General features: G+C 37.4%; 1 protein-coding gene across 1 annotated transcript in view; it reads left to right on the top strand.

Moving 5' to 3' along the window:
• Positions 1-11,537, top strand: part of LOC118804096 — a 39,236-nt gene that overhangs the window by 17,575 nt on the left and 10,124 nt on the right. The window contains exons 4-14 of the mRNA XM_036564722.1: positions 880-1,473; positions 1,652-2,248; positions 2,345-2,956; positions 3,070-3,681; positions 4,108-4,698; positions 5,357-5,956; positions 6,187-6,780; positions 6,912-7,499; positions 10,006-10,596; positions 10,759-11,373; positions 11,491-11,532. Of these exons, the coding sequence (XP_036420615.1) occupies positions 880-1,473; positions 1,652-2,248; positions 2,345-2,956; positions 3,070-3,681; positions 4,108-4,698; positions 5,357-5,956; positions 6,187-6,780; positions 6,912-7,499; positions 10,006-10,596; positions 10,759-11,373; positions 11,491-11,532 (6,036 nt within the window). The remainder of the gene's footprint in view (positions 1-879; positions 1,474-1,651; positions 2,249-2,344; positions 2,957-3,069; positions 3,682-4,107; positions 4,699-5,356; positions 5,957-6,186; positions 6,781-6,911; positions 7,500-10,005; positions 10,597-10,758; positions 11,374-11,490; positions 11,533-11,537) is intronic.

Genomic DNA, 11,537 nt, shown 5'->3' on the forward strand with positions numbered 1-11,537 from the left:
AGTTTTTTGGTTAAAATTCCAGACTTCCTTTTAAACAAGGGACCAAATCATTACTTGCTCCAGGAACATTCCTTAAAGTTAACAATGAAGTAAAGTAGCTGTTTTTTCTCTCATATAAATGTCTGTTTGCATTCTATTGACAAACTCAGGCAACCAAGTTGTGTAAAGATTTACGTATTACTATAAATAGTCTTTTTCACATTTACACCTTTACCTTGTTTTGTTTATTATTTAAACATAAACAATCCCACAATAGCATGTTTTAGGGGAAAAGTATTTTTAAGTAGGTCAGAATTTTAAATTACAGGTTGTTGTGATCCAGATCTGGGATCAAACTTACACTAAAAATAACAAATAACAACTAGGCATAATGCAGACAATGGTTAATAGAAAACGTTCACTTGTCAAATTCATATTCAATAAACAGGTGCAGGCCTCGTTGAGGAAAAGTGAAATTTGGTTTAAAAAAAAAGGTGTTTGACAAAATGTGATTTAATTGATAACAAACATAACTAGCTGAGGGCAATAAGGGAATAAAATTAAAATAGGACCTTTTAATGTATAATTAAGTCCAAAATACACACCAAAATAATTGCTTCATCTTTGCTCGATCACCATGCTGGCATATTTGGAAGCAAAGGTCTGACACACTAACAGTTCCCTGGAGTACTTAGTAATAATGAGGTGATTGAGAGAGCCCTAATAGACCTAAAAGACCTAAAATATAAGAAGTGATAACTTTGACATTAGCAATTAACACTTCTCTGCATCTAATGAACAGTTTTAAGCTCTGACATATTTTTATGAGCCAACTGAGTTAGGCTGAAGTCCATAGGGGAACAAAAGTGTAATATCTGTTATTGGTCTTTTTCATTTCAGCCTTGGCTGTTTCGAAGAGGGACATAATATTTCTCATTGACAGCAGCATGGGTGCCACCCTCGTCAATGCAGTGCGTGAGTTCATCAGAAAATTCATTGACACTATGCCAATTGGACCTTCTGAAGTGCAAATTGGAGTGGCTATGTTTTCCAACACCCCAAGGCTCGAGATTGACCTGAACTCATATGACTCGAAGGAATCCCTGATCTCAGCCCTTGCACGAATTAAACCTAGACCATCACCTGATGTCAACATTGGTGCTGCCCTGGAATTTGTCAGGACCAACATGCTTACACCTGAAAAAGGCAGTCGCATTCAAGACGGAGTGCCACAGCTTGTTCTGCTGATCACCAGCAAAAAGTCCAAAGACAGTGTCCAACAACCAGCTGAGGCCCTACAACGAATGGGTGTTCTGGCCATGGCTGCTGGCTCCAAGGCGGCTGATGAAGCTGAACTCAAGCAGATTGCTTTTGATGAGAGCCTGGTCTTTATGCTGAAGGACTTCCGTGTTTTATTGCGCAACCCCAAACAGATTGTATCTCCACTGTCTACACTTTCAGGTGTTGTTGTAACAGAAGGACCAACTGAACCAGGTACTCTTACAAGGAATGTAAAATGTAGTTTTTAAATAAACTTTAGTGTAATGTAAGATATTTTAGCAAATCTGTAAAAAGCCATTATCTGTGAAATATACTATTATGCTTGATATAAAAGTTATGCTTGGGAAATAAACTAAGGGTGTAATGCTGATTGCAATTTCTCTTCACACAGAAATTGAGATAACAACTATTCTGACCCAGAAAGTAGTCAGGGACATTGTCTTCTTGGTCGATGGATCCAACTATGTTGGAAATGCTAACCTGCCTGCTGTGCGAGACTTCATCTCCAGCATAGTCAACCAGCTAGATGTGCGGCCTGAACGAGTGCGCATTGGATTGATTCAGTTTGCTGAGAGACAGAGAACAGTATTCTATCTGAATACTTACAGCACCAAACAAGATGTGCTTGATAGCATAGCTCAATTACAACTAATCGGTGGAAACGTGGTGCACACTGGAGCAGCACTTCAGTTTGCTCTCGCCAACCACTTCCAAGATTCAGCTGGTTCTCGAAGAAGTCAGGGGGTCCAACAAGTACTGGTACTGATCACTGGAGGTCAATCTCAAGATGAAGTGAAGAGAGTTGCAGACCAAGTAGCACTAGCTGGAGTCCTAACCTTTACTGTTGGAGCTGGCCAGGCGGCAGAGTCTGAACTGAGGACAATTGCCTTTGTTCCAAATCTGGCATACTATGAACAGAGCTTTGCTACGTTGCCAACAGTTGTTGAACAAATTATGACACCACTCATCACTGTTGTAGGCGAGCCTGGTGAGTTACTCCATATCTCAGTAATGTTTATGATATACCTTGTACATTATATATCCCACAATATACTAGCATGTTGCTTTTTTCCCTCTTCAACAGCTCCTGAAACTCCAGTCACTCCAACCTCAGATGGTGAAAGAGATGTTGCTTTTTTGATAGATGGCTCTGATGATGTTAGAAGAGACTTTGGGTACATCCGTGACTTTATAGTCAAGGTCATTGAGCCGCTTGACGTTCGTATTGATAAAGTGCGGGTTGCTGTTGTCCAGCACAGTGACAGACCATCGCCTAATTTCTACCTAAACACGTACAATACCAAAGATGAAGTCTTGACGGCTATTAGAGGGCTTACCCCAGCTGGTGGCAGGAGTCTGAATACTGGAGCTGCTTTAAAATTCATGAAAGACACCATTTTGTCTTCAACCTATGGCAGTAGAGCATCTAAAAATGTCCCTCAGTTTTTGATTGTTCTGACAGGAGGGAAATCAAGGGATAGTGTTAAGGAACCTGCTCGTGACCTAAAAACTGAAGGAGTGGTACCTTTTGGCGTTGGAGTGAAAAATGCAGATCCCAAGCAGATTGAGGACATCTCTCACAATCCATCATTTGCCTTCACCGTAAAGGAATTCAGCCAGCTCGACACAGTCCATCAAAAGCTAAACAGCTATGTGAGTCTACCAAAGGAACAATTGGTGGCTGTTCTCGAGGAAGGTAAGGCAGTTTTTTTTAATGTGCTCCCACGATCTGCAGTGTATGATTTTTCTGTGCCAGAGGCTGTGCTGTTCTGTTCTTTAAAAGTATTTTATTTTTATGTTGTATCTTAGTTCATGCCACTGCGAAAGCAAAAGATATTGTGTTCCTGCTGGATGGTTCTGATGATTCTAAACATGGCTTCTCTGCGATTCGTAATTTTGTTGAAAGAGTTGTGGAAAAACTCACTGTGGAGCAGGGCAAAGATAGAGTTTCTGTGGTTCAGTACAGTGATGATTCCACAGTCAATTTTTATCTCAATACTTATTTGAGGAAAGAGGATATTCTAAATGCCATAAAGGTTCTAAAACACAAGGGTGGAAGAGGGGCAAAGATTGGAGCTGCCCTGCAGTTTGTGCGGCACCAGGTTTTTACTTCCTCATCTGGGAGCAGACGACTTCAAGGAGTCCCTCAAATACTTATTTTATTAAGTAGTAGTCCATCTAGTGATGGAGTGACAGATCCTGCCATGGCTCTAAGAGATCTTGAAGTAGTATCAATGAGCATTGGTGTGGGAAATGCAGATCCAAATCAATTGAACACAGTTGCATTCCAACTCAGCTTCACACACCAGGTCAGTAGTTTTGATGACCTTTACGAAGTTGAGCCACGACTGGTTTCATCCTTAAAGAGTGTTTCCAGAGATCTGGCGGCTATTTCAAGCACTGAAATACCTGACACAGTTGGTAAGAGCCTTCACTTTATATGCAAATTTTTCAAGCCTTTTTTTCTGCACCTTGAGTTCAGCTGTGCACGAGCAATGTTAACATTACATAATTTTTTATGTGGTTCAAAAATGACTTTGAGGTTATCCTTTTGGAATGTCAGTGTTTGCATAACAGTTTCTTATCTCTGTCATTTCTTCACTTGACACGTTTTCTTGTGAAAAGATGTCCAATCCAAGAAAGTCCTTGTTCTTGGCGGTCAGGTCCATATGCTGCTCTCCACAGAATCTTACACTATTTAGTTTTTGAGATGTTCTTGTTACTAATTTCATTACTTTGCTCTTACATTTTTCTTCTTGCACATATTAAAACCCATTACAGTTCAGTTTATTAGTTGAATCAAAAATCTCTTCGATATCCATTTGTCTGTCTCTCCTGAAACCTCAGTGGAAGCAGGAAACAACCAACGAGACATAGTCTTTCTCTTTGATGGCTCAGATGACTCCAGAAATGGACTGCCCGCCATCCGTGAGTTTATTAGAAGAATGGCTGAGGCTGTGGATATTGACAGTGACCACGTTCGAATTGCTGTAGTGCAGTACAGTGAAGATGTTTTGGTGCATTTTGTTTTTAATACTCATAAGACCCAGAAGGATATGATATCTGCCATAAGAAACCTCAGACCCAAGGGTGGAAGGGCTCTAAATACCGGTGCAGCACTGCAGTACATAAGGTCCAACATTTTTACCGCTGCCTCTGGAAGCAGACACAAGAATGGAGTTCCTCAACTTTTAATAATAATGACAGGCAGAGAGTCCAGTGATGATGTGGCAGCACCTGCTGAAGACTTCAAAGCTTTTAGAGTTTTAACCATTGCCATTGGAATGAAGAATGCAGTTCAGAGGGAGCTTGAGTTAATAGCATATTCTTCTAGATTCCTTTTTAATCTACCAGTCTTTGGTGAACTCTTAACACTACAGCCTGAAATCCTCTCTTTTATCAAATCCAAAATGGAAATTGAGCCCCCTACTATTATTGGTAAGAAATGTTATTTCCTTTCAAAAATGATTTTTACAACCAAACGTGTGCTGTGATTATTCTGGATGTGATGTGAAGATGTGTGGATGTGAAGAAAAACAATGGATCACCTTAGTGTCTTTAAAATTCTGCCTGAGGTCATTCAATGGATTCAGCCTTTCCCTGGATTCAGATCTTGTTGACAAGATCAGCTTTGCTCCTAGATCTTTTCGTTTTGGCTGTGTTCTTCTCTTTTACTCCTTCTAGATGGGCATTTCCACAATTTTCCCACAGATTTGGTTCCTTTTCTGCTTTGGTATAGTCTTTGATATTATGAAGACTTCTCTTCAGCTTAAACTCTTCCTTGAGTCAATGATTTCTTAATCATTGTTGGTACTCCATCAGCAGAAATCTCTGCTTGCCTCAGTGGCATGTCTGTTCGATTTCCTTCATAGATTTCAGTCAGGAAGAAATCTATGGTTTCTAATGCAATTTATTTGCACTGAAGATTCTATTTTCAATCATCTTTTATTCTAACACTACAATACTATAGTATTCCATTACTAAACTGTGAAATGTTTTGAAAATAATATTGCATCTAATACTTTTTTTAGTATAAAAGAAACCAGTTAATTGATAAGATTTACATTTTAATGAAGCATTTTTATTTGTATCCCAGTTGAATTAGATGCAGCACAGAGAGACGTTGTGTTTCTACTGGATGGGTCTGATAACACTAGGGATGGATTTCCACTCATGTGTCTGTTTGTTCAAAGAATGGTGGATAAACTTAATATTGGAGAGAGCAGAGACCGTGTGTCTGTGGTCCAGTACAGCACACAGGCACGGGTCCATTTCCTCCTAAATACACACTTCTCAAAGCAAGATGTCTTCAATTCAATTGAAAGCCTGCAGCACCAAGGAGGAAGTCCCCTTAACACTGGGGCAGCTCTTGATTTTGTTAAAAACAATGTCTTTATTACTTCTTCTGGAAGCAGACACTTAGAGGGTGTTCCTCAGATTCTTATTCTGGTAACTGGAGGGAGGTCCGAAGATGATGTTCGAGGTCCAGCAGCAGCACTAAAACAGGAAAAAATTGTGCCATTCAGTGTTGGGACTCAAACTGCAGACATAATTCAGCTTCAGATGATATCACACACTCCCAGTCACACTTTTACTGTATCTCAGTTTGATGGCCTTCAAAATATTGAGCAGGAACTTATGTCCTATGTGAAAAGAGTACCTCGTCAGCCAAGGAGGCTGCCACCGACTACATTAGGTAAGGACGCCTTTACCTACTTAAATATAACTTTATAAATTTCCTGTGTGTGTGTGTGCACCGCAATGTAGAAACATCTCTGTGACAAAAATGGGGTTTGAGGGGATAAGGACTTTTAATTTGTACTTTTCAAGTACAAAAAAAGCTTACTGTATCTGGAAAACCTCTCATGGTTAGGAGCATTGCATCATGTCATCTCCTCAGAAACATGCATTTTTTCCTTCTCACAGCAGATTCTGGGAAAAGAGATGTTGTGCTTTTAATTGATGGCTCAGACAACACAAGGAGAAGTTTCTCAAGTGTGCAAAAGTTTGTTCAGTTATTGGCAGAGAGACTGAACATAGGGAACAACAGGGATCAGATGTCTGTAGTTCAGTACGGTGACACCGCAACTGTTGATTTCTTTTTGAATACACATTCATCAAGAGAGGAGGTTACTGACAGTGTAAAACGATTGAGGCATAAAGGCGGAAAATCCCTTTATACTGGAGCAGCCCTACAATATGTGAATGACAATGTGTTCACTGTCCTCTCAGGAAGCAGACATTTAGAGCATGTTCCACAGATTTTGATTCTGCTGAGTGCTGGACGGTCTAGGGATGATGTTAGAGGCCCAATCAAAGTCCTGAAAGAAAAAGGAGTTATTCCACTAAGTATTGGTACAACAAATGCTGACACCCTTGAATTACAAACCGTATCCCACCAACCAAATAATTTTTTCGTTGCTAACTTTGAGGAACTTTCCACAGTTTCTGAGGATGTTTTGTCTTTCATCAAAGGGGTGTCAATAAAACAAGTGCCAACCATGATTCCTCCAGTTTTTGGTAATAGTCTTTTGAGATTTCTCATTTGATATGACACAATCAGGCACCATATTTTGTTAGGTTGTGCATTACTTTAAGGGGACCTGCTTATGTTTCTGTTTTGAGATCTAGTATTCACTTTTTTGTTCCAGAATCTGACAAAAAAGATGTGGCATTTCTTGTGGATGGATCTGATGACTCTAGAAATGGCTTTGAAGCAATCCGTGGTTTTGTCCAAAAGGTTATTGAAAATCTCAATATAGAGGAAAATGGTGACAGGGTTGCGTTGGTCCAGTACAGTCAGGATGCTACAGCCAACTTTTATCTCAACTCATATTCAAACAAGAATGATGTAATGGATTCAGTACGCTCTGTGAAGCATAAAGGAGGAATGCCACAGAACAGTGGTGCTGCTCTCCAGTTTATTAGAGACCATATATTCACTCCATCATCAGGAGGAAGACATCAAGAGGGTATACCTCAGATTCTGTACGTGTTTTGTGGTGGCCGATCAAATGATGATATCAGAGGTGTGTCGCAGGCATTAAGAGAGAAGGGAATAAAAATATTTACCATTGGGACAACAAATGCTGATACTTTGGAGTTACAGACTATGTCCTCTACACCAGCACATGCCTTCTCCATCCCTGACTTTAACTACCTTGACAACATTTACCAAAGAGTTGCCAATGTTGTGAATGGAAGTGAAGAAATTCAAGAGCCGTTTTTAACATCAGAGGGTAAGGATTCTTATTAAGAGACTGCAATAAGATCTTTTGTTGTTAATCTTTTCATTCATAATCTTTTCATTTTCATTCAGAAATCCACATCTGTTTAATTAAAAAATAATCAATTAATAAATAAAATATAGCCATAAGGCCAAGTTAGTCAAACCTTGGTATTGATACCTTTAGCCTCTTTTATCAGTTATCCTCAAACATGGGCATGCAGAATTTGAGTGCTGTACTCATCTCAGCTGAGTACTCATCTCAGCTGTGTTGTCTGTTTATAAATTCTCCTTGAACATAATCTACTTACAGCATCCTGATTAATTAAGATAATATAAGGCTATACCCAAATAGGTAACACTTTATAATAACTTTATTTAATAAACCATTAACTTACCATTAAAAGCTGTGAACAAATCATAAGTTAATCAGAATGTGAAAATGTGCAGATGTTTATAAATGACAGTTAATGTACTTGTTGATGTTAGTATTCATATTTATGAATGTTGTACATGGTGTCTTTTTGTACATTTACAACAAACCCAATAACTAATAAATAGACTTGTACAACATCAATGCATGTAAACAAATCACTGCAGCAAATTACTGAAATGTACAACTTTCTGACAGTTACAGAAGTTTTATATTTTGTCCAGTGTGTACATATGATGACAAAATATCTTGTAGCTAAGTAATTAGATAATTAATGTGCTAAGTTATAACTTCTGTTAACAGATCAGCTGGAGAGAGACACCAAATGGGATCAGAAACTTCAACAGTACATTGCTCAGGCCTCATTTCAGGCACTTCTCATCTTTATTTTAGAAACATGCAAAAACTGCAAACTGCAAAAAGGACGACAACTAAAGCAGATATTTTACCCACATCCGTTAAGAAGTTTAACTAGTTTAACTAGCTTTACACATAAGTTATGTAACTATTTAGCAATAAGATATAATCGTACGTACATTCTAGACTGAAAAAATATAAAGCACATGTGACTTTTAGAAAATAATATTTCAGTAATTTCCAGCAGTGATTTGTATACATGCACTGATATTGTTGTACAGCTCATTGTTTATTAGTTAATGGGTTTGTTATGAATGGAAAAACAGCATATACAGCATTTATAAATATGAATACACACATCAACAACTACATGAACTATCCTTTATAAACATTTGTACATTGGTTTATTAAACAAAGTTATTATATACAGTGTTACCAAAATGGAGAAAATGTACAGTCTCATATTTATGTTTGTTAGATTAAATCCAAAACTCTGAGCTTCTGAATTTAAAGGATATTCTCCCTGTTTCCTTTGTAATAAAACTGCAGATAAATTATGTTAAAATATTAAAACTTTACTTAATTAACCATTTAAATGGTCAGAACCAACCAACAAAACACTACACACATCAAACTATGGCAAATAAACATATCGCTGTTGTCAGAAGAAAACCTCATATCTCCAAAATGGTAACTTTACACGAAAAGGAAAAAACATATTTTACTTTTAAAGTAAGTCAATGGAACCAGAATTTTTCCAAGTCATTTTGGGTCGTTTTTTCTGGTCCATTCATCATTAAATTTACACAATATAAAGAGCAACAGGTATTTTCAAATTATGTCAAAAACTGAAAAATGACAAAAATGGAGATACAAGGTTTTCTTCCGGCAGCAGCGATATGAATGTGTGACAAGATCAGAAAGTCCTTTTTTAATAGTGATTTTTTATTTCGGTATGTACTGAACATAGTGATTCAAGTGACAGTTGTCCAGATTGTAATGTTGATATACATAGCACACTGTGTTCCTTACCAGTGATGCTATAGATTTGGCCATGAATAACACTTCCTTGGTGTTAAATGGCCAGGGGATGCTGGCAGACCTTTTAGCTCAGCCATTCTGCATTGAAGTAGTTACTGAATAACAAGCCTTAATATGTAATAAACCTGGGATTTTTAAGTGTTAAAGTGTCAGTGATGAAATTTACCCATACCCTTCACAATTTACAAAGGAAACCAACAGTTTCTCCTGGCTGACTGAGACTAACTCTACGTTAGTGGCAGATCTCAGAATTCTAAATTGATAAAACGTAACATTTAAATTCATTTAGATTTGTCTTCATACTTGCATACTTATCTTTGCCTAATAAACTCTGTTTAAATATTGCTTTGAGACATAGAGAATTATAACTTCTAACTCTGCATAACCATTTTTCCATCAAGAAGACAATATAGGCAAATGCATATCTGATCCATACACATGCTGATAAATAATGTCTATATTTTGGAAAATTCAAAGGTTACTAGATGTGTTCAAAAATATAAAATTATTAAATCAGTCAAATCATTTGAAAGAAATGTTATTATCATCAGCAGGTTACATTTTCTAGTGAGTATAGTTTAACCTTTGTTGGCATTTGCTGTGCAGTTCATGTTGATGGTAAGTAGTATCTTAACATAATTTGAAATGACTGTGTCACTTACAAAGCATTGTACCATATTTATTCTAGTCCAAACTCTGACTGCCAAAAGAGATATTGTGTTCCTCATTGACGGATCCGATGATGTTCGAAACCGTTTCACAGCAATACGAGAATTTCTGGCCGGTTTGGTGAATAAACTTGATATTGGTCATAACAAGGATCAAATTGCTGTTGTGCAGTTCAGCAACACTGCAGTGACAAACTTCAATCTGAACACTTTTACATCCACTGATGAAGTAATAAATGCTGTACAAAATCTCAGACCACAGGGTGGAAGACCACAGTACATTGGCTTAGCACTTCAATTTGTGATAGACAATGTACTGACTCCCAAAAATGGAAGTCGAGAGAGTGAAGATGCAGAGCAGATAATTGTGCTATTGGCAAGTGGGAGATCAAGAGACTCTCCTCGAGGGCCTGCAAGCACTTTAAAGAATGCTGGAGTAGCAATTTATGTCATTGGATCAAGACTAACAGATAACATTGAAATGGAGGCCATAGCTTCACAGACAGATTACGCATATAAAGTTCCTGATTTGTATAATTTGCAAAATATTCAAGAGAGCCTACTAGCGAAACTAGCAGAAGAAAAACCGAAAGGAGTAATCGGAGTTGATGGTAAGGAGGCTTTCTGGTTTAAGTTTCACAAAATGGCAGCTTAATCTCTTAAATTCAATTTTGTGACTGTAAAATGACAAATATTTTTTGACACTGGACATTATATAAAATTTATTGAAATGTGTTTGTAAATTATGCCAACTGTTGTTTTCTAATGTTCAGCTATTCCAGATCGGAATAAAGGACTGAAAAGGGATATTGCTTTTCTTGTGGATGGCTCAGACAATACTAGACGAGGATTTCAAGCCATACGTGATTTTATTTACAATGTTATTGCAAAGCTGGCCGTTGGAGTTAACGATGACAGAATCTCAGTAATTCAATACAGTAATGTACCTGTTGCTAATTTTTATCTAAATTCATTCTCGAGGAAGGAAGATGTGTTAAATGCCGTAAAAGGCCTCACCCACCGAGGAGGCAGGCCCCTTAACACAGGTTCTGCATTACGGTACGTTACGAAAAATATATTTGTAACCTCCTCTGGAAGCAGACACACCGAAGGAATTCCTCAAATATTAATTATGCTCACAAGTGGAAAATCAAAAGACAATACTGAAGAACCAGCCAACATTCTAAAAAACAAAGGTGTGACAATAATTGGAATAGGGACACAAAATTCAGATAATAATGAAATAGAAAAAATTTCATCTGAAAAAAAGTCATTCTCTGTAGATAACTTTACTTACTTGCCAAATATCCAACAGCAAGTAGAGGGAGCAATGACAACTCTTTTGTTAAGAAAAAAGGAAAGGGAAGAAAAAACAGTACAACACATTGGTAAGTCAAGAGTGCAATAAAAATTTACAAATGTTATTTATAAAAATTCAAATATAAAAGAAATAAAATAATACAAATTTAATATTCACAATTCAATTCTTATTATATATTTCCTAGACTTAACACAAAGGAAACATGACATAATATTACTTTTGGATGGTTCA

This window comes from Colossoma macropomum, unplaced genomic scaffold, assembly GCF_904425465.1.
Source record: "Colossoma macropomum unplaced genomic scaffold, Colossoma_macropomum, whole genome shotgun sequence".
NCBI lineage: Eukaryota > Metazoa > Chordata > Actinopteri > Characiformes > Serrasalmidae > Colossoma > Colossoma macropomum.